This window comes from Carcharodon carcharias, chromosome 6 (genome assembly GCF_017639515.1).
Source record: "Carcharodon carcharias isolate sCarCar2 chromosome 6, sCarCar2.pri, whole genome shotgun sequence".
Taxonomy (NCBI): domain Eukaryota; kingdom Metazoa; phylum Chordata; class Chondrichthyes; order Lamniformes; family Lamnidae; genus Carcharodon; species Carcharodon carcharias.
The window spans coordinates 130,735,927-130,760,008 of record NC_054472.1 but is presented as its reverse complement, the minus strand read 5'-3'; the positions used below and the strand labels follow the sequence as shown (position 1 = coordinate 130,760,008).

Here is a 24,082-nt window from a genome sequence, read left to right as displayed (position 1 = left end):
AGACTGGCACATTCCAAAGTCCAGGGCTACGTGCTGAGGGACGCACTAAAGCTTGGGGCAGCCACTGCAAAGGCGCAATGGGGAAGGGTCGCTGTCTAAGACCTTTTTGCTACAGTGCACCGAGGGGCTGGAACTGTTGAGAGCCCCTCGGGCTGTACAGCTCAAAATGAATGTCTGCAAATGATTGTAATATTCATTGATTGTATTGATGCACCTCGTGATACATGTTGTAAAAGTTGAACCTGATTGTACTTTTGTGATGGTGATTTTGAAATGGTTTGGAATGTTCTTCCAGATATTTTATGAGTAAAGTATATTTTTCAAAAAAAAATCACTTGCCATGACAATCTTTGCAGGGCCTCCTGTTGGGTGACCTGAGTCAGGTGGTAGGAACATTTCAAAAGGCTATTTGGGCCCCATAATGTTCATGGACTGAGCTTGGTGGAGTGTGCGCCATGCATGCTTTAACCAGCATGAGATGGCAGTCTGCCAAAAAGGATCCCTCAAGTGAGTTCTTCTTCATTTCCCTGGGGCCTGGAGAAGCACAATTACCTGACCTCAGTGGCTGTGCTGCCTTTCTATCCCTTTGCAGATTGGAGTCCCCACAGGGGCCTACCTTCCATTGGCTTTGGGGCTGTCTCAGAATTGACCTCTGGGCTGGGACAAAGTTCATCCCAGTGGCTCAGTTATTCCTGTACCCTAACAAAGATTTGAATGTGTTTGGAATCCGGTAATCTGCTCTTCAATGACAATGACTTTTCACTTTTGTCAAGGACTCCGAATCCTCTTCCATAACTTCAAGTCAATGCTCTAGCTGAGAAGTGCTAACTCCATACATTTCCACGGATCCAGTGAAGACAATTTGTTACGAGTTTAAAAAGTATTGTATTTTGTATAATCAATTGAAATTTCGAACAACACTGCTTTCAGGGAAGATTTCCTTTGCTTTCCCCTTGGAGCAAAACCATAAATATATTACTAAATGCCCCAGAAAGGATGAGTAGAGGTAGAATAGTTACAATAACATATAAACACCTGCATTCCTATATCGCCCCACAAAATGAAGAACATTCCAGCAGTGTCTCCATGAATCAGTATTAGAATTTGTGCTTGTTCGAACATGAATTATATGTAGAAATCTCACCGACTATGATTTAGATAAAATTGCGTGAGCAAGCTTATCAGTAAATATTTGTTTATTTACCTGAATCTAGCATTTCCACTTTTGTTGTACACATGATCAGGTGTCTATATTTATTCTCTCAGTATGCATTGTGCAGCAGCAGGTGCAAGAGCACAGCTGGTGTGAAATACTAGCACTCGGACTAGCAAAATGACAGATGTTGACGATGATTAATACAGGGAGATTAATGCAGCAGCACCAGACCTCAACATACCAGCTGTTAAGACAAATATTGTTGCATTATCAAATGATGGTTTTAATTAAACTTTGTGTGTGGGATGGATAATGTGTGCACACTTCACCTGAAGGAGCACTCTATTGTCCCAAGTCCAAAACTGGATGAAGGACAGAATAGGAGCAAAGCAGGGTGTGGACTTGAGTCCTGATGTTTTCCTTGTGCTAAACAAGATCAGCTTAAAGCATGTTTTAGTCATTATCATTAATCTAGGACTTTAAGGCTAGAGTGGGGGGACAAAATGGAATTCTTCTTCAAAAGTCATATTTTTTGGGGTCGATTTTCACGAGAACATAAGAACAGGAGAAATAGGAGCAGGAATAGACCATTCGACCCTTCAAGCCTGCTCCAACAGTCAATAAGATCATGGCTGAACTGATGTAGCCTTAAGTCCACGTTCCTGCCTGTCCCCCATAACCCTTGACTCCCTTGTCAATCAAAAATCTAACTCAGCTTTGAATATATTCAGCGACCCAGCTGGGGGGTAAAATATTTCAATTAACTGATGTCATAATGCCCCCCAAGTAAGTTTCCAACTATTATGCTGACATTGGGCGAAATTTTATGGCAGCGGGAGTTTACATTCCTACCGAAGCCAATGAGGTTTAGAATGTCTCACCGCATTTTATGGCCCCTTCCCCGCCAAAACAGGGCCGTAAAATTCTGTCCATTGAGCCAGGCTTGCACCTCACCCACATATAATGGATAACCCGGGTAGCGGGGGAGCAACTGCCATTGAAAGTTCGTTCTAAATGGCATAGTAATAGTATTCATTTTACAGCTTAAGACCATTTGTGAATTGGTTTTCTGAATTTTCTTTTTATTTCTGCTGCTATTTAGACTTCCAGAAGCAGTTCTGTTAATTGCTGTCCTATCTTTTTTCCCTCTTATAGCTCCATTGATGCAACAAAGGGAATGCCTGCACTTCCAAGCTTTTTAGAGGAATAAGAGTATAAGCAGCAGAGGGTGTCAGTCAGGTCAAAACTACATCAAGGTGTTCTACACCGACCTGCTGGCAGCTGTATACCCTCCTTTACAGAGAGGTGACATACTTGACTTTGTCAGATAATTGGTGCATATGGAAACTTTAACTCTCAGCATAGATTGTGACAGCAACTGTGATGATACAGATATGTTTGTAAACCTAATTGTTACTTTGGACGGTTTGTTAAAAGTCCTTCAGCTATAGTATGTCGTTCATTAGTGGTAGTGCTAAGGTATTACTTACTCTTTTGAACAAGCAGGAAAAACACCCATTGGAACCTGACAGTGTCCTTCTTTAAACCCGCAAATGACTCATGATCAGCGCTGTAAATCTTACTGTCTATTCTCAGGCTTGTTCAACCTGCGAATTACAAAGCAAATCATTAATGAATCACCCCAAAGCTCTTAAATTTGTCATGGACGGGATATATTTGCTTTCTTCCTGACTGTAATCATTAAGTTTTACATGGAAAGGGGTGTGTCTTTTCTTACCCATTTCAATTAAATAATTCAGCCACAGACTTTCATGAGTGTAAAAGGAAGAAGATTATTTATTCCCACACACTTAACCCCAAACTAACTCAATGTCACACACACATGCACAAAAACACACAAAGGTTGGATGCAGATAAAGATAGTGCACCTTTACACATTACAGTTAATTCAGTCTCTGATTGATGATTTCTGATCTCCCATGTGGCATGCCTATGTTTTTTTGAATGGATTTGATGATTTAAAGTTGAAGTGAGGACCTTGTAAAGCAGAAAAGTTCAAAGCAGGCTGCAAGGTTTCTTGTAGTTGAATATCTAGGTGGTTGGTTCTCAGGTGAACTTTGAAACTGGAACAGATTAAGTAGTTTGGCTACTTGATGACTTGTAGCTGGCTTCAAAGTCTGGTTCTCAGGCTGGCTGACAACTGGTGGTCTCCTAAGGCAAAGGTGGCTCAGCCTTTCTCTAAAGCTGTTGTCTTGTCAGTGTTCTACTGCAGTCTGCCCAATTCCCTTCTGGGTCTTTGGATAATAAAGGATCTCAGTATTAGAAGCCAGTTTCAGTCACATGGTCAATAACCATTGTCCTCCCAGAATGACTTAAAGCTAAAGGCCAATGATATACAATAGGAGATAGATGATGGTATTTCACACTTAACTTGTGCATAACTGGTTTCACCAACTTTTCTTTGTTGAATTGTAAACCTGGAGACATAGGCCAGAATTTTATGTCCTGTGGGTAGGCGCATGCCTGACCTGAACAGGTATAAAATCGCATGAAAATATGTCAGGCAAGTGTCCCGATGTCATTGTTTACTTGCGTGATATTTTGCTAGGCGGGCACGCACAAAAGCCGTAAGAGCGCCCACCGACAATTAAATGAGTGATTAAGCTCATTGACGACCTAATTGTAAGTGATCTTTCGTGGCCCATCCAAACTTACGATTGCCGGACGGGCTTTACATTTTTGATTAAACCTCACCCAAGGATGGGAGTAAATCTCCGTTAGGGTATAAAATCAAAAGAAATACCTGGGGACAGCAGTTTTATGAGGTATGCTTTTAGGTGTTTAATTGTGCTGCATTGACATTTTTTGCAACATTTTTGTGCTTTATAGTGTTTGGAGGTCTGCAGCTCCCTAAGGCATCTGTCTGCTTTCAGGGAGCTCAGTGGAACGCTCTTCAGCACCTGCAGTGATGTCGTTGCCCCCCCATTGCCGTCCTCACCAGCAATGCTGAACCTTTCTCAGGGCGCTTTTCACACTGGCTAGCCGTTAATTGGCCAACCGGCGTGAAATTGCGATCGGGGGTAGATTGCAGTCGGGGGACCGTTTCCCCTCTGCTCTGGGGCCTGCTGATCGTGCGTGCCTGGTGAGTGCAAAATTCAGGTCACAGAGTCTAAGAGTTCATGGCAGGCATGAGTTCCACATATAATATTCGTCTCGGTATGTGTATTCCAAGGGGAGGTCCCCACCCATGGTTCTTCAATTTGGAGTTTTCCGGAAGCTGAATCATTTGTGTTGAATGAGCGAAGGTCACCTGCCCCCTTGGTAGCCATCTTAACAGTTTATCAGTTTCCATTTTTAAACAAATAAAAGACAGTTCCAGAAGCTTCCATACAAGCTCAGTCCATGTGTAAAGTTATGAATATGACACTACTTTATTGGGCATATCAAATTAAATAAGATTATTTATTAAAGGAATAAGATTGAAAAAAATGCTTATAGAGCTAAAGGGCAATACAATGCCCTTTTTAATCTACCTGGCGATACAATGCCTTCTTAGTGTACTCTTTGTAATAAAAGACGCTCTAGCAATACAGTGACTAAATGCATTCTATGTACACTCAAGGGGTGGCTAGATCCTGTTGGTTGCAGCTCTGTCCCTCTGATGATTGGTTGGTTTCCCTCCTCATTGACATGTCTTCTTCCATGATTGGTCAGGTTGATTTCTTGTTGACTGTAGCTCTCATTTCGCATGCTTGTCTGCAACCAAAATGTTACCTCAACAGCTTCCTTTATATATTTTCCTTTCAAAATGCTGGATAGGATGTTACATCCCCAAGGCCTCACTGGCCTGTTGATGCTAGCCTTAGGTCATGATAACTAATAATAGCTCGTTTTTGTTTAGAACTTAAAGCCTTTATGATCTTACTTAAACTTCCTTTCAGTAAATTCCATTATGTGAAGATCACAGTAACAGTCAACTGGTTGGATAGATCACGCAAATCTCAACCGTATAGCTGACGAAGATCCTGATAAAAATTGTTTACTGAAGAGGCCTATTGTGTTCTGTGTAATCTCATCAAGGTTCCATTTACATAGATATCTCCCGGTCTTGCTTCTTGATAGCACTGGGTTTTGCTGCTTTGCAATAACCCAGTAGGTTTTGATTTTAGAATGAGTTTCTTTTCCCCCCCCCCATCAACATTATTCTCATCTCTCCAAAGCATGTTGGTTGAATGTCCAGCTTGAAAAATTGTGTCAAATAGGGCTTCTCTTCCTTCCACAGCCCAACTGCAATTTTAAATATGGGCCTGAACAGGGAAATAGTTGTAGCTTTTTAGGCAGGTCAACTTAGCGGCAGGAGGGGGTTGGGCGAACAGAGCTTCAAATGGGTATTATTTATTACTTCCCCTGTGAGGCTAAGTAGAGCAGAAGTGCTCTTCTGGGCCCCACAAGGACAAAGAAGGCCTTTCCTGTCCCAGGTTCCCATCCTCACCAATTGTGAGGCCACATCAAAAACTCCTCTTCCTGACTAATCTGAGTGCTAGGGGTCGTTCTTTTTGGTGCCAGCCTCCTGCTAGCTGGAAATGGACTCCCCCTGCTGGATAGCTGCAACTTTGCATCAGTTTCTGGTGGGAAAATCGCCAGGGACGATCAGAAAAAGCACGGGAGTTAAAATTGGCCAAACCTCTGGTTGGCAATATAAGATAGTTGGGGTGGAGGGGGGGTTGTCACACACATACCCTCACTTGCCTAATTTCTTCCCTCAGTTAAAATCAGGATTTTGCTGTTCAGTTTCATTTTGAAAATTTCTAGACCACCTTGGTTTAATCTCTAGGGCTGAATTGAAAATTACCCCCAAAGAGAGAAGGAACTCATATTTGGCATAAACAGTCTGCAAATGTTTAGCAGGAAAATCTATGTCTATGAAATATAATAATTAAGAGAATCATTTATGGTTAGGGAGTTTAAGTGCTGCTACAAGTTATTTAGAAAGGGAGGAACAGGGAGCACATGGATTGGTCTTTTACTTCAGGGCCTGAGATCGAAGTCAGTCTATATTAATTGGATTCAAGTCATTTCTCTCTGATAGCCTTAAGGGTTGAAATGCGTTTGGGCATTCTCAGTCCATAATAGGCCTTTTGCACAGAATTAAAGTAGAACTAATTGACAATCTCATATGACACATCTGGGGAAAAGGAAAATGTCAAATTCTGCAGTGAAACAAAAGTAGAAATTCTTGGAAATGGCCACCAATCATCTGTAAGTGGAAAAGTTAACATTTTGGATGTAGCCCTTTGTTGGAACTAAAAACTGAAAGCATTTTAATAGGGTCAATAAAAAGAAAAGAAAGGAGAAAAACAACAGGCACTGAAATATTAGCGAGGAAGTTGTGGGACCTGCAAGACATCGGTCTTCGCTTAGTGGTAGCGCTCTCACCTCTGACTCAGGATTTATATGTAGTTTGCATAGGATTGTATAGGATATATGGCTCAGAAATAGGCCATTCGTCTCAATCTGCTGGTGTTGATGCTCCACTTGAGCCTCTCCCATCATCCTTACTCAAATTCTGTCATTGTCACCATCTATTCCCTTCTCCCTTTATATACTTGTCTAGTTTCCCTTAAATGGGTCCATACTATTCACTTCAACACTCTCTGGGACAGCAGGTTCTGTATTCTCATGCTTTGTGTAAAGAAGGTTTTTCTGAATTCCCTATTGGATTTCTTGCTGACTACCTCATGTTGATGGCCTCTAGTTCTTTGATTGACAGGTTGGCCATCTGGTCAGCCTCCTTCAAAGGTTTCAATGTATGTAGCTCCAGAGCATTTGTTTATACAGCTCTGAGATAGAATCCCATTATGAATGCTTGGCTGACATCCTACCTCACTAATGGATTTAGTTCTGTGGCAGTTGTTTACATAGCTGTTGGGGGTACTGCATGCCTTACTTTATTGACAGTTTTATGAGCTGCTGATAGGATTATGTGTCTGAAGTGGTTTTTGAATGCGTGTCTGAAGTGGTTTTTGAATGCCTGTTTGTATATTTTTGAGCATTTTTTGGGATTATGCCTTTTTGAAGGGAAATTTAATTGGCTGTTTGTTTATTTTGACAATTTTATGTGCAATTCAAAGACTTCCCAGTGTGATTATAGTGTTCATGAGTTATTCCCATTGTGGATTTCGGAAAAGTGCTTCAAAGGCTCAACAGATCTGGACTTTAAATCAATGGAAAAATGAAAGCATCAGATGACACATTAAAGTTAAATTCTAAATAGCGTTGAATGCAGAAGAGGATTTTATCCACTGGATAAAGTACGCTGATGCATGTGAACACTTTCACAATGCTGGTCAATTTAATAGTCACTTATCTGTTAAGGACATAGTGCTATGATCAAGCACTACATTAAATTCAGAGTTAACGTTTTCGTACAGCATCTACTTTGTTGAAGCTGGCAAGATCTTTTAAACTTACCTGTCAAATAGTTCCTGACTCCACAAAAGTCTTCCTCCAAGGTTCATGAATCCCGTGGGCTGCCGTGAACCACACTTCCTAACAAAACAGGCCCGATCTCATGAAAATATCAGCGGATCTAAAATGCCTATCCCTGCAATGGAGTAGGCATGGAGTGCTGAATTTGGGCTCGTTACCCACTTAGTTATCCTGATGGAGTGCGGGGGCATAAAAATCCCACAATGTGGATATGGGGGCAGGAATCCTTGAAATGGGTCCCACCTGCCATTTGTAATTCCTGCCTGTCTTCATTCCAACATGGAGGCATGAAAATCTGAGCCCTAGTCGTTAACCCTTTCCTGATATGCATACCCATACAGTTCTGGTATAATGCTTATTAATCTTCTCTGCACCCTCTCCAGTGTGTCAATATCCTTTTTATAATATGACAACTAGAACTGCATGCAATACTCTTGGTTTAACCAAGGTTTTAGCATAACTTCCCTACTTTTCAGTTCTATCCCTCTAGCAATAAAGATGAGTCCTTGGTTTGCTTTTTTATGGCCTTGCTAATCTGTAGCCAATTTATAGTGATTCATGTATTTGTATCCTGAGATTCCTTTGTTCCTCTACCCAATCTTTCCTCATTTTTATATATCGAGTTAGAAAGGAATCCTGTACACATTGTAAGAATTCCATTCCCTTATGGCTGTTTTCCACCTCTTCTGTCCAAATCATATCAAGGTTGTTGAAATCCCTGTAGTTTTTCATCCTTTGTTTTTTACTCAGTTCCCTAAATTATCTGCATATTTCATGCTTCACCTCCATTCCACTATAGGTGGTCTGTAGACTACATCTGTTAGTCTGATTTCTCCCTTTCTATTTTCTATCACTTTCCATATGGATTCTATTTTTGTCTTGCTGATGGCTTTTCTGTACTTCCACTATGTTATCCCAAATAAGTACAGCTACTCCACTCTCCCTTTCCCTCTCTCTTTCTTTTCTAAATAAGTTATTCCCTGCAATGTTTCATTCCCAGTCCAGATTTTTCTGTTACCGTGTCTCAGTAATTACTATTATGTCTGGTTCCTTTCAATGGATGATTACCTCCAGCTCCCCTGTATTTTTACAGACATGACTAACATAGCTGTACAGATATTTTAACTCATTTTAATAGAATTTCCTCTCATTTTATGTTTAACGAACATTTTAGGCACTCACTCAATAACTCTACTTATTCCTTTTCCATCAATGCCCTCTCTTATATATTCTCCTACCCTGTTTTGTTTACATTTAGACTGCCAACATTTCTAATAGGTCTCTCCTTCTGTCTTATTAGCTTAAAGCCTTTGACACCTCTCTATTTACCCTTTCTGCGGGTCATGGGTCCTATCCTAGTTCAGGTGGAACCCATATCATTGGTAATGCTCCTTCCTGTCCAAAAGTTGATGCCAATGTCCCATGAAAAGGAACCCCTCTCTCCCACACCAGTCCTTTAGCCACATGTTAATTCTCTTGATCTGTCTGTGCCTATGGCAATTTGCACATGCTAGATGTTATTACCCTCAACATTCTGCTTTTTAATTTAGAGCCTAACTCCTGGGGCAGAATTCTCTGGTCGGCGAGCGGGGACGGGGCCAGCTCGCCGACGCATAAAATTACACACGGTGACATCGGTGTGTGTTCCGACGTCACCACGCGTCATTTAGATTTTCAGTTCGGTGGGCGCGCAGCCGACTCGGCAGCATACCCGCCGAACTGTCAAAGGCCATTAAGGCCATTTAAATAGTAATTAAATTCAATCAGCTGAGCTGCCCGTCCAACCTTAAGGTTAGCGGGTAGACGAAAAGTCCAGGCGGCCTTCGCATTTTTCATGAAACCTCATCCGTGGGTGGGATGAGGTTTCATGAAGTGTTTTAAAAGTCAATAAAAATTTTAAAAATAATTCTTTCACATGTCCCAGAGTCACATGAGGGGGCATGTTTTAAAGGTTTTTATTTCCCTTTGTTTAAACTTACACATGTCAAACCGATCTCGCTGAGGCACCTCCGTGCCTCAGGGAGATCTCTGCGCTCTTTCGCGTGCATGCCAGCGCAGGGAATGACTCAGGAAATCCCTCCCCTGCCCACACAAGGAGCGATCGGGGGCGCCAATTGGGTTTGTGCCCGCCCCTGCACACCTCCCCCGATAGGGGGAATATTCAGCCTCTGGTATTATTTCAGCAGGACCTCCTCCCTGTTCCTACCCATGTGATTTGTTCCAAAAGGGAGCATGACAACTTGATTTTGCCCCTCCCTTTCCAAGTTCCTGCCAGCCGTCATGAGATCTTCCTTACCCTCACATCAAGTAGGTAACACATTTTTCAGGCTTCTCATTCTTGGCTGCAGAGGATGCTCTCAATTTCCCTAATAATAGCATCCCCTATTACGACCAGCATTCCCTATTACTCCCATTTTTCTATTATGCTCTGCCCCAACCCCTCCTTTGGACAGCATTCTGAGCCACAGTGCCATGGTCTCATTATGGCTATCCTCCCTGAAGCTTTTCTCCCTGTCCTCACATTGTACCTGTTGAACAGGATCAGAGGCTCTGCCAATCATCCTGAAAAGCTACAGCAGTAGATTAGGAGAACCATCCCAGAAGGAGTAGTTCCAACTGTCTTGAAAAAACTTCTATATGTGAAAAATTAACCTATTTTCCTTTGTCATTGATCTTACAGTATTCTGTTGCATGCCGAGAATCTCCTGCTGTAAAGAAAATAAGGGATTTAGCCAAGGTCAGAAGTTACTTAAGTCCATGTTCCAACCGAAGGGCCAATTTTATTCTTGGGCATTTGGCATAACATTGACTTTAATAACTTCCATATTTCCCATTTTGCAAAATGATGCTGAGATTTTGGAATGTTGCCTAGGTGGTTCTAGTCATGTTGTGGAGTAGACTTTGAATTTAAATAAAAGCTGGTACGTTCAGGAACCTTTAGCATTGTTTGTGCTCAGGTATTTGATGTTGCATTTTTGGCCCCCAGGATTCTATAATGGGAAGCACTTCAATTCCCAGAAGCAGTATTTCTCAATATCATGAGTCATATAAATCGTCAGTCTGTTGCAATTCTTAAATGCTGATTTTTAAAAAAAAAACGTATGCAGTTCAGTTTATATGAAACATCCACTTGCTTCTAGCTGTAACTGTTAATCTCCCAAATGACCTCTCAGGCCAAATCTGGGATGTTTAATCCTTAACTGAATATTTTTAGCCCCCATATGTGATCCACTGGAAAGGCTTCATTCCTTGCTTGTGTAGTTCTCACTTTTAACCATCAGTGTTGAATCCTTAACCCCTGACTTTGTCACCTCAAGGAACAGGGGCACAAAACTTATTGCTATCCAAAATTCTTGCCCAAGCTCCACCAGTGCCTCAGCCGGTCTACTTAAGATCCTCACTCTGTTTTGGTCTATACTATCAAAGTTATCTCCTCTAACCGTATCTCTCTAACCACAACACCTCCTTTAACTCCAGATTATTGAAAGCTTCCTGCACTTTATCATTAGATACCAAATTTGTTAAAAGTTAATTCCACTTCATAATCAGATGCCACACTTGTGGTTGCTGCACTCCTGTACTCGGAATTCTTCCCTAAAGCCACATTGGCTGCGACCCTCCAGTCTGCAAAGGCCTCCTAAAAATCATCTTCAGCTATGTCTGGTCTGCTCCTGAATTTCTCCTTTTTCTGCCTGGGATACATACCACCTGGCATAGTACTGACTAGAACCACCTAGGCAACATTCCAAAATCTCAACATCATTTTACAAAAAGGGAAATATGGAAGTTATTAAAGTCAATGTTTGTTATGCCAAATGCCCAAGAATAAATTAGCCCTTTGGTTTGAACATTGACTTAAGTAACTTCTGACCTTGGGTACTTCAATGACAATACATTAATGTATATTGTTGTTACATGAGCCTAAGGAAGACTGAAAAATTATGGTCAATGGCAATTGTCCAGCTGCAGTCGCCACTGGCCATAACTTTTCAATATTCCTTAGACTCAAGGATGGGTGCTGGAGGACTGGAGAACTGCAAATGTTACACCCTTGTTCAAAAAAGGGTGTAAGGATAAGCCCACGTTAATCAGTTTAACTTTGGTGGTGGGGAAACTCCTCGAAACAATAATTTGGATCAAAGTCAATAGTTGCATGGACAAAAGCAAAGCCAGCATAGATTTCTTAAAGGAAAATTATGTTTAACTAGCTTGCTAGAGTTTTTTGAAGAGGTAACAGAGAGGGCTGATGAGGGCAATGCAGTTGATGCGGTATACATGGACTTCCAAACGGTGTTTGAAAAAGTTCCTATAACAGACTTGTGATCAAAGTTCTGGCACATAAAAGGGACAGTAGCAACATGGATATGGAATTGGCTGTTTGGCAGAAAACAGGGTAGTGGTTAATGGATATTTTTCAGGCTGGAGGAAGATTTGTAGTGGAGTCTCCAGGGGCCAGTGTTGAGACCCTTGCTTCTTTCCTGATAATATATTAATGACCTAGATCTTGGTGTACAGGGCACAATTTCAAAATTTGCAGCTGATACAAAACTCAGAAACATTGTGAACTGCTAATGTAGAACTTCAAAAGAGTATGGACAAGTTGGTGGCAGATGAAGTTCAATGCAGAGAAATGTGAAGTGATTCATTTTGGTAGAAAGAACATGGAAAGACAATATAAAATAGGGGGTATAACTCTAAAGTTGGTGTAGGAGCAGAGGGACCTGTGCATACACCATTGAAGCTGATAGTACAGGTTGAGAGAGTAGTTAATAAAGCATACAGTATCCTGGGTTGTATTAATAGGGATAGAGTACAAGACCAAGGAGGCAATGTTGAACTTGTATAAGTTACTAGGTCAGCCTCAGCTGGAGTATTGTGATCAGTTCTGGATGCCACATTTTATGAAGGGTGTGAAGGCATTGGAGAGAGTGCAGAAAAGATTCACAAGAATGATTCTAGGGATGAGGAACTTCAGTTCTGAAGGTAGATTGGAGAAGTTGGGACTATTTCCCTTAGAGAAAAGAAGGCTGAGAAGAGATCTGATAATGGTATTCAAAATCATAAGAGGCTGGACAGAGTAGATAGGGACAAAATGTTCCCACTCATGAAAGGATCGAGAATGTTTAAAGTAATGAGTAAAAGAAGCACTCTTGAGATGAGGACAAACTTTTCCATGCAGCAAGTGGTTAGGGTCTGGAATATGCTGCTTGAGAATGTGGAGGAGGCAGGTTCAATTGGAGCATTCAAAGGGGAATTAGACTGTTATTTGAAAAGGAAGAAAGTGCAGGATTATGAGGAGAAGGCGAGAGAATAGAACTAGGTGAGTTGCGCATTTGGAGAGCTAGTGCAGACATGATGGGCCAAATGGCCTCCTTCTGCACCATACCAGCTCTTTGATTCTGTGATACCTTAACGGACATTTCACTATGGATTTATATGTAAGAACTTTTTTGTTGATTTAACCAACTACTGCCGTTGTGGCTATTAAGATCTCCTATGAGCCATTTATGTTTTCAGCACTAAAAGTGACCATTCAACTCATCAGGTTTCACTGGGGTTCCCATTTCTTTTGTCAAAAAGTCGATGGTGAGCCTGCCCGTGATCTGGCAGGTTGCCTCACAGCCATCTAGCACTGGGAATATTTGTGATTCCTAAATGTACAAAGCAAGATCTTACCTTGGGGAATGGAAAATCCCAACATTGATCAATTGCACATTCAACCATTGCAGTAAATTTATTAGTGGCACATAACAGAGTTATGACAGATTCTCACAGCTAATTATTACTTTCCGTTTCAATGCTAGTTCTCTGTAATTTATTCCTGCCCTGCTAGAGATCTGAATATAACTGAATAGATCTTGTACAGTAATCAAATCAGTAAAATCCATCCTAGATTTTAGATCAGATAATTTAGTGTGATCAGCAATGAGCAAACTACAATGTCAATAATAAATAGGAAAGATAACATTTTATAAACAAAGGGAGATCCAATCCAAACATTTTAAATTAAACAAAATGTCTAATATACAGTCAGTTTATGTCTTTGCAGAACAGTGCATATATTTTAACATTGAAATCTTCTCTTCCTATCAGCTGACTCAATTCTATCATTCTAGGGCCAGATATTTGTGGAGTCGGGAAGATCTCCGCAAACCTTAACCCAGATGCAGAAGTCTCAGTCCCATTTCCGACAGATGCCATTTTTGCTGGCATGGGGAAGGGGGCGGGGCATGAATCACACAGGTGGGAAGCCAAACTCAGTGGGGCCATTTGAACTTACTGCTGAGTTCAAGCAGACCCTGGGGAAAGGGCCTTAACTTGCAGTGTAGAAGTCATGAATTGATGGAGAAGATGCAAATGCTCTTGAAGAACAGATGAGGCCTGTTTAATTGTCATGATCTGGAGCTGTATCTTCCGGTTGGTGAGTGGGGGCGGGGCCTGTTTGCCGATGCATAAAATGATGCGGGGTGACGTCGGGTGTGTGTCCCAATGCCATGGCGTGTCATATAGACTTTCAGTTCGATGGGTGCACACTGAAGTTGGCTGTGCACTCACCGACCTGTGAATGGCTTATTAAGGCCATTAACAAATTAGTTGAAGTCATTAATGGACCTCCCTGTCCAACCTTAAGCTTGGCGGGCAGGCCGGGAGCCCTGGCGGGCTTCTGAAAAAGCATGAAACCTCATCCACGGGCGGGATGAGGTTTCATGAGGACTTAAAAATCTCACACTATTTTAAAATAAAAGTTATGGACATGTCCCAACTCCTGTGACAGTGTCACATGAGCGGACATGGCAGGGAAATTTTTTTCTCAGCTTCATTTAAAGTTTAAAATGTGAGCCGATCTCCCGAGGCAGCACTTTGCCTCACGGAGATCTGTGCGCTCTTCCACATGCATGCGCGAAAGAGCGCATCCCCGGCTGAGGGAATCCGCCTCCGCCCCCCCCTCCGGCTGCACAGGGAGTGCATAGCACCTCCTGGCAGATGTCACACTGGGCGGGCCTTAATTGACCCGCCCACGTAAAATGGTGGCAAGTCCCCGACCGGGAGCACTGATCAGAAGCCGGCCCGCCTGCCCGTGCCTACCCCCGCAATCCCCCCCAGCCCCAAAGTTTTTTAAAAATCCCTTGCTCTTGAAAATTTGGGAAAAATAGGCTTAGTCGAACTGTCAGAGGTTAAAAAAAATCTACTGGACTGCTTTGATTAACAGGCCATCTGGTGTATGTTAGAAAAAAAACAATTATTTGCTCATGCAGTTTCAATCTATTTCTTTGTTAACATTTCCAAAGGTCTTATATCAGTTATAATGCTTAGCTAAGTTTCAAAAGCTACATTTAACTCAGCAGGGGTTTCTCAGTTCACAGTGTGATTAGCAGTTAAATAGGCCATTGCTTCCCTTGATTAGGGTCTGAATATAAGCTAGTTTTTATGAAAAAAAATTGAGCACTTGACATTTAAAACCTTTGAACAGCTTTATGAATGGGAATTTTTATGATCAAGTGTGTATGAGTGAGAGCTGTATAAGATTGATAGAACTTTTTTTTTCATCTCCACATGGCACCTGAAATTTGCTCATATTAGACACTGAGTGAGTGGTTATGGAGGTGGCAACAGGGGACAAGGGGCCTTGGGAATGAAGGGACATAGGGCTGGAGGGCATAAGAAGGCATGGAGGGCCATGGGGGTAGGTAAGGGGCATGAGTTCACGCCATGGGGGTGGGTGGAGGTGAGGGCTCGGGGGCCTAACAATTTCTAAAACAACTAGGACAAAGTCCCAGGGAATCAAGGCAGGCCTTCCAATCAGTCCACCTCAGCATTAACCCGCTTCTGTGGCTGCCTAGAATCTGCTTTCAGGGTCAGCAGGCCTGATAGGATCCTGCCCCCACCGTCCCTGGAACAAAAATTGGGCCCTTTAACCCAAAGGTGTGTCTGCCGAGTTGGGAATTTCCCGACTCAGGTTATCCATCTCTATGTTGAAAATCTGGCCCCTAGTCTTTTCTCATCACACGATTCCAAATTAGCAAACTGATCAGCAGTGGGAAATCACTGGGTGTTTGAAATAAGTAGATTCCTTTAAAGAGTAAATTTTGTGGATGCAGGGAGAGATTAAAACTAAAATGAAATGAGACATGTAATAAAGTTAGGCTAACAATGCTATAGATCTTAATGAGAAAAAATGCAAAGTACCAGGAAGATCAGAAAATCTAAGAGCGACTCAAAGGAAATAACAAAGACTCTTAAAACACACAAAAAGTAAATATATATATATATATATATATATAGTTAAAGAGATAGTAGGTTAGATCAGGGTGAAGAAAGGAGTCCAACTGTAGAAAATAAAGGCATGGCTGAGTTTAGAAATAAATACTTTGCATAGTTTTTTAAACAAATTACAGTAGAAGTGGCAACATAGGAGAACCAGTGGAAAATATGAAATAATTATCAGAGATAATTGTAGAATTATAGCAGGAAGTCTGTGCAGGTTTTGTAGATTTTAATCTGAAGACCTGAGTGATGATTGAAAAGGAAGGGTTCCTCACACGTCCTGGGGGTGGCAGGAAAGTGGATTTAAAGCCATAATAAGACCAGCCATGATCTTATTGAATGGCATAGCAGACTTCAGGGGCCAAATGGTCTACTACTCCTATTTCTTGTGTTATGTTCTTATATTTAGAAAGGAGAATTACCCTGAACTCAAGGTGGTTAAGTCAATAGGCCCCTGATGGCATGTAACCAAGACTGTTTTTCAGGAAAGAACATGCATATAAACATAGGAATTAGGAGCAAGAGTAGGCCATTCGGCTGCTCAAGCCTGCTCCGCCATTTGTTAAGATTATAGCTGATCTGATTGTGGCCTCTGCTTTCCTGTCAACCTCCTATACCCTTGTCAGTCAAGAATCTATCTAACACAGCCTTAAAAATATTCAATGACTCTGTCACCACTGCTCTCTGGGGAAGAGAATTCCATAGACCAATGACCCTCGGAGAGAAAAAGTTTTCCTTATCTTCGTCTTAATTGGGAGAACCCTTGTGTTTAAACTGTGCCCTCTAGTTCTAATCTCTCACACAGGGGGAAACATCCTTTCAGCATCCACCCTGTCAAGTCACCTCAGGATCTTATATATTTCAATAAGATAGGAACATGGGCCAGGAATCAGCCATTCAGCCCATCGAACCTGCTCCACCATTCATTTAGATCATGGCTGATCATCTACCTCAACATCACTTTCTTGCACTATTCCCATATCCCTTGATGTCATTAGTATTCAGAAATCTGTCAATTTCTGTCTTGAACATACTCAGTGGATAAGCTTCTACAGCCCTCTGGGGTAGAGAATTACATAAATTCACCACCCTCTGAGTGAAGAAATTCCTCCTCATCTCAGTTTTAAATGGCCTAACTATTATCCTGAGATTATGTCCCTTGGTTTTAGACTCACCAGCCAGGTGAATCTTTTTATCTACATCCACCCTGTCACGCCCTGTAAGAATTTTGTAAGTTTCAATGAGGACACCCCTCATTCTTCAAAGCTCATGGGAATACAGACCCAATCTTTTCAGTCTCTCCTCATAAGACAATCCTGTCATCCCAAGGATTAACCTGGTGAAACACAGTTGCAATTCCTCTATGGCAAGTATATCCCACCTTAGATAAGGGGATCAAAACTATATAAAATACTCCAGGTGAGGTCTCATCAAGGCTTTACACAACTGCAGCAAGATATCTTTACTCCTCTACTCAAATCTCCATGCGATGAAGGCCAACATACCATTTGCCTTCCTGATTGCTTGCTGCACCTACATGCTACCTTTTAGTGACACATCAACAGGGACACCCAGGTCCCTTTGGACATCTGTACTTCCCAACCTCTCACCTTTTAAGAAACATTTTGCCTTTCTGTTATTTCTACCAAAGTGAATAATTTCACACATATTCACATTATAGTATACCTACTGAGTTTTGGTCCATTCACTTAGCCTGTCCAAGTCCTCTTGAAGCCTTCTTGCATCCTTCTCACAACTTGTGTTCCCACCCAGTTTGATGTCATCAGCAAATTCAGAAATATTACAATTGATCCCCACATCCAAATCATTTATATAGATTATGAACAACTGTGACCCTAGCACTGATCCTTGTGGTACCCCTCTTAGCAACAGCCTGCCATCCTGAGAACAATCCATTTATTCCTACTCTGCCTTCTGTCTGTTAACCAATTCTCAGTCCATACTAGTGTATTTCCCCCAATCCTATGCGCTCTAATTTACTAACTTCCTGTGTGTGGCCTTATCAAAAGCCTTCTGGAAATCTGAATACACCATATCCACTGGTTCTCCCTTATCAATTTGACAAGTAATATCCTTAAAAAACTCCAAGTTTGTCAAACATGATTTCCCTTTCATAAATCCATGTTGACTCTGCTGAGTTTTACCATTCTTTTCTAAATGTCCAGTTTTCACATCCTTTTTTTTCCTCACTACTCATGTAAAACTAACAGGTCTGTAGTTCTCCATTCTCCCTCTTTCTCCCTTCTTACTAAATGGGGTTACATTTGCTACTTTCCAGTCTGTGGGAACCTTTCAAGTATCTGTAGCATTTTGAAAGATAATCACCACTTCTTCCATGATCTCTCTCGCCACCTCCTTCAATATTCTGGGATGAAGCTTATACGGTCCAGGGGATTCATCAACCATCAGTCCAGTTAACTTTTCAAGTACTACCTCTTTTCGAATACTAATTTCCTTTAGCTCCTCAGTTTCACAAGTCCCTTGGTTGCCTCGTATTTCTGGAAGATTTTCTGTACCTTTTTTCTGTGAGGACGGATACAAAGTAACTGTTTAGTTTTTCTGTCATTTCCCTGTTCTCCACCATTCTCCTATCCACTCCTGTAATGGGCTCACCTTTGTCTGAGCTAATTTTTCCTTTTCACATACTGAAAGAAGCTTTTACAGTCTGCCATAATGTTCCTTGTTAGTTTGCATTTATATTCTCTTTCCCCTTTCTTAGTGGGGAGTTGTGCCAGATTTGCACTAAGTGCAGTAGGGGGTGGGAAAAAGAGCGTTTTATCAGCCAGCCCCAATAGCGGCTTTTCCCACCATATCATCCCAATCCTGCCTCATTAATCATACATTCCTGGGAAACATGTTTCGATGGCGAGCGGGCTCTCATTTGCCCGCCATGCTGACCCCTCGCTGCTTCCTCATGCCTGGTGCCATATTTAAAGTGTAGCCGCGTGTACATCTCTCAGTGCTTCCAGCCCAGGACTGCAACATAGAAAACATGGTCCCAAAAGGAAAGAAGGCAGCAGCCCCCCAATTCAGTGATGCGTCCCTGGAATGCCTTTTGGATGCTATGGAGGCCCGCGGTGATGTCCTCTACCTCTGCTCTGGCCACAAGAGGTCCAGCAATCTCATCACTCCGGCTTGGTAGACAATGGCAGTAAAGATCAGTGCAAATGCTGCACAAAAGAGATTGACCATGAAATGCAAAAAGACGGTGAATGATTTCATCCATGCCGCCAGGGTAAGGCAACCATCTCATCACTCTAGATTCACACTCACAAGCCCATCACACATTCACTAGCATCTCACTCACTCCCAGCTCAAAGGACATCAGCACTCACTCTCTCACACACACCCTCACATCTCCATCTGGCCCTATCTCTTCTGGAGGCTGCCTCTTCAGCCTTCACCATTTTGGGGCCACTTGTACAGATCAACTTGTGCCCCCACATACGCCCTGGGATACCCCCCTTCCCCAGGCAGCCCTCATCCTGCAGTCTTTTCCCTTGCCCGAGGTCACTTCTCCCCTTTCCCCAAGTAAGCCCTAGTCCTGAAGCCATTGAAAAGCCACCCCTGCCTTAAGGCTGGTCTGGTAGTAGAGACCTAAAAGTGATGTGGTGCTGCCTGCGAAGCCTGGCACTGATGACCACAAGTGCTGCCCGAAACCAGGTAGGCAAACAAGCCTCAAAGTCTCAAGTGAAGTGCAGCTCACAAGGCACACGTCGCTTATGTACAGTTGTGAAACACCATGCCAACGTGATGACCCAGCACGGGGATATGGTTCCAATGAGCAGGAATTTGAGTTATTTGGACTTGAAACATTAACTTTGTTTCTCTCTCCACAGATGCTGTCAGATCTGCTGAGTTTTTACTCATTTTAGTTGCTCTTTTCCTTTTTAAATGCCTGTAACAACTCCTACTGCCTGATGCTATATTGCTAACTAGCTTTCTCTCACATTCTAATTTCTCCCTCATTATATTTTTAGTCATTCTTATTTTATACATTCTGTCCCATCTTCTGACCTACTATTAATTTTCATGGAATTGTGCACTTTTTCTTTCAATATGATACTGTCTTTAATTTCCTTTAATTAGCCCCACATGTGTGTCCTTCTCCTGGAGTCTTTCTTTCATACTGGGATAGATCTTTGCTGAGTGTTGTGAAATATCTCCTTAAATGTGTCACTAGATCTCTACTAACCTATTCCTTAACCTAATTTCCAAGTTAACTATAGCCAGCTCTGTTTTAACACCCTTTTAATTGCCTCTTTTTTAGTTTAAAATGCCAGTCTTAGACCCACTCTTCTCTCCCTCAAACTGAATTTGAAATTCAATCATGTTACGATCACTGCCACCTGGGGGTGCCTTTATTATGAGGTTATTTATTAATCCTGTCTCATTGCACATTATCAGGTCAGGAATCTCTGCTTTCTGGTTGGCTCAAGAACGTATGGCTCTAAGAAGCAGTCCTGAAAACACTCTATGGCCAGGATTTTACGGCCCCGTTGTGGCATGTCTGCCCTTGCAGATGCAGCGAGCCATTTAAATCTCCATTCAGTTTGGTGGGACTGTAAAATCCCACCAGGAAGGAAGGGACATAAAATCCTGGCCAGTGAACTCATATTCCAAGCTACCTTTGCCAATATAATTCGTCCAAACTATATGTGGATTAAAATCACCCATAATTATTGCTGAATCTTTCTCACCAGCCAGCTGGAGTCATGCATAGCACAAACGAAGATAGATGTGGTTTTTGGTGGTGAATCATCACAGCCCCAAGACATATCAGCAGAAGCTCCTCAGCCTTAGGACCAACCATCTTCAGCTGCTCATCAATGAACTTCCCTCAATCATAAGATCAGAAATTGGATGTTCGCTGATAATTGCACAATGTTCAGTTCTATACGTGGCTCTTAGATAATCAACCATTCCATGCCCGCAAGCAGCAAGATCTCGACAACATCCAGGTTTGGGCTGATAAGTGGCAAGTAACATTCCTGTTAGGGAGAGAATTGCAGAATGTTGTAGTTCCAAGTCAGGATGTTGTGTGACTTGGGGGGAATTTGCAGGGGGTGGTGTTTTCATGCATCTGCTGCCCTTGTCCTTCTTGGTGGTAGAGGTTGCAAATTTGGAAGGTGCTTTTGAAGGAACCTTGGTGACTTACTGCAGTGCACCTTGCAGATGGTACACACTGCTGCAGAATTCCTAGTATTTGACCTGCTCTTGTAGCCGCAGTATTTATATGCTGGGCCAGTTCAGTTTTGAAAGTGGGCGATTCAGTGATCACAATACATAATACATAATTCAATGATCATTATTCCTTGGAGCGTAGAAGAATGAGGGGAGATATGATAGAAGTTTACAAAACTATGAGGAGTATGGACAGAGCAAATGCGAGTAGGCTCTTTCCACTTAGATTAGGAGAAATAAATATGAAAGGACATGGCTTTAGGGTGAAAAGGGAAAGGTTTAGGGGGGACATTAGGGGGCACTTCTTCACTCAGAGAGTGGTGAGAGTGTGGAACGCGCTACCATCTGATGTGGTAAACGCGGGCTCACTCTTACGTTTTAAGAATAAGTTAGATAGATATATGAATGGGAGAGGTCTGGAGGGTTATGGACTAGGTGCAGATCAATGGGACTAGTGGAATAATATTTCGGCACAGACTAGAAGGGCCGAATGGCCTGTTTTCTGTGCTGTAGTGTTCTATGGTTCAATGGTTCTAATACCATTGACTGTTAAGGGGAGATGGTTGGATTCTCTCTTGTTGGAGATGGCCAGGCAGTGTGGTGTGAATGTTACTTGCTACTTATAAGCCCAAGCCTGAATGTTGTCCAGGTCTTGCTGCATGGGGGCACAAACTGCTTCATTATCTGAGGAGTTTTGAATGGTACTGAACATTGTACGATCATCAGTGGATACCCCCACTTCTGACCTTATATTGGAAGGAAGATCATTGATGAAGTAGTTAAAGATGCTTGGGCCTGGGTCTTTGCACACAAGAACTGAGCAAAGCAGAGGTAAATCACCCTGATTTCTTCTTCACAATCATGCGTTCACTGTTGAAACAGATGAATATGTTTTCTCCACCAAAATGTTGAATTTGCAAACTTTACTAACATGCCATTTGTGATGGATTCTGTGAATTCAAAGCTTGATTTTTTTGAGACAGGCTCTAACTGAAAAAGGCAACTGAGAAAGGAAACTAACCTTTCCAGTTACTCAGGAAACTAAGGCTGAAACTGAGAATGGAAACCAGAACGTCTGGGGAGACTGAACCTGGTTGAAATCTTATAAAAAGGACAGAACCATCAGAGCTTAGTTACTGATCCCAGTGGATCAATACAGGCAGGTTGAAGAAGATGCAGGCTGGATCCAGAAGCTGAGAATTGTCAAATATGCAGTTGCTGCAGCTGCTTCTGTTATTTGAAGATAACATTGGTGGATCTACACTATCCAGATCATCATAAGCAGAGTTGAGGAGGCTCTGCAGACATGTGCCATTTTTGGTGAAGACTGACCGTGGAACTTGGGTTGGTTGTGCGCTGCTGTTTGCTGGGGATCAAGCTAAATCCTATAAGAATTGTTGAAATTCTTCATGAGGAAGATGGAGTTTGAAGGACTTTGTGACTGAGATTGATGATATGTATGCCGAGTGGACTACCGAGGCAATTTGTAAGATCTGCTTTAGTTGTATCTGTTATTTAGTGTGTATTTTATAGTTTATAACTGACCACAATTTGCCTGTTAATTCATGTTTAACTTACGTTGATTCTGAGTTTTAGAGTATAGATAGTTACATAAGGTAATATTTAGTGTTTGCTTTGTTTGACTCTATAGGAAAAATACTTTTGTTTTAACTCTTGGGATCTTCTGGCTTCATTCTTTCAATAAATAACTAGGATTTTTAATTTAAAAATAGTTGCTGGTCCCAACCCAAGATCATAATACCTCTCATCATAGTGCAATTGTATTATTGGATTTTAATAATCTTGTTACTTGTTCTGGACCAGTGTAATATATAGAATAGTGTTATTTGTTGTCCAATAGTCAGTTATAATGCACAACTGAAGTTTCATTTTAAATCATTTTGTATTACATAGGGATAGAAGTGGACCAATTGGTCCATCAAGCCTGCTGCACCATTTTGCTACTTAGGCAGCATTTTACCTTTTAATCCCAGTTCCCTGACTACTCTCTATACCCTTTCAGGTAAGTAATTCCCTATTAAACAAAGTAATTTATTCTCCTTCCGTGGTCTTAGGGAGAGTGAGTCTTGTTACCCATTGTGTGAAGAATGACTTTCTGGGTTTGCTCTTAGTTCTATTATGCTGGAAACGGTTAGCAGGTCAGGCATCACTGGAGGTTACAGACTAAACATTAACGGTATCAACCCTTCCTCAGAATTCAAGAGTCCATTGCTGAAACAGCTTGCCTGTTCTCTCCATGGATGCAACCTTCCCTGCTGAGTGCGTCCATCATATTCTCCAGCATCTGCAGCAATTTGTTCTGACCATTCAACAATACGTTGTGTTTGCAATGCCACCATTGCTCAGAAATGTATGCTTTTTTCAAAGATGATTTATTTGGATGCTTTTTCAATGGATATAATGGACTGATCAATTGGCATCTCTTTTTTTCCAGATATGGTTACAGAAGTATGGCTATCTTCAAGCTAGTGAACCCAGAATGTCAGTATTGCGCTCTTCACAGTCCATGCACACAGCTGTAGCTGCTATGCAGCAATTCTATGGAATTAAAGTTACGGGGACTTTGGATGAAAACACAATAGAGTAAGGAACGTCTGTTTTCCTCTTCAACCAGCACCAGCTCACAAGTGCTGCATATGCCCGCTTGAAGAAGTCGATCGCTCCTACTTGTAATTCACAGAGCAACAGTGTTGTCATTTTCAATAAAACCACAAAATATAAGATTTCTCCATTGCATCTTAAGGGAAATGCCACTTATTAATGTAGTGGTTATCATGTTTGGAGGTAGCAGGAAATGTAAAATAATCATTTATATTCAGTACGTACCTTTCAATCCTACAAATCAAAGGTTTGATTTTTTCTGTTCCATAGCTATACACAACCATCAACTAGGCAGGCCTAGGCCCTAATAAAAATATTTACCAGTAAGTTGCAGATGCATGCAATTTAAAGATAATTTTCAACCTTGAAGGAAGATGGGAAGGT

The 24,082-nt window shown here is 41.8% G+C and overlaps 1 protein-coding gene across 4 annotated transcripts in view; it reads left to right on the top strand.

The window, feature by feature from the left end:
• The window catches only part of LOC121279178 (matrix metalloproteinase-16-like), a 295,815-nt gene that overhangs the window by 57,601 nt on the left and 214,132 nt on the right, over window positions 1–24,082 (top strand). For 2 of the 4 annotated variants that reach the window (XM_041190175.1, XM_041190176.1), the window contains exon 2: window positions 23,532–23,680. The exons of 1 other annotated variant lie outside the window; for it this stretch is intronic. In XM_041190175.1, the coding sequence (XP_041046109.1) occupies window positions 23,532–23,680 (149 nt within the window). Of the gene's footprint in view, window positions 1–23,531; window positions 23,681–24,082 lie in introns of those variants that run through there. One more of the 4 variants, XM_041190179.1, reaches the window with a different exon arrangement.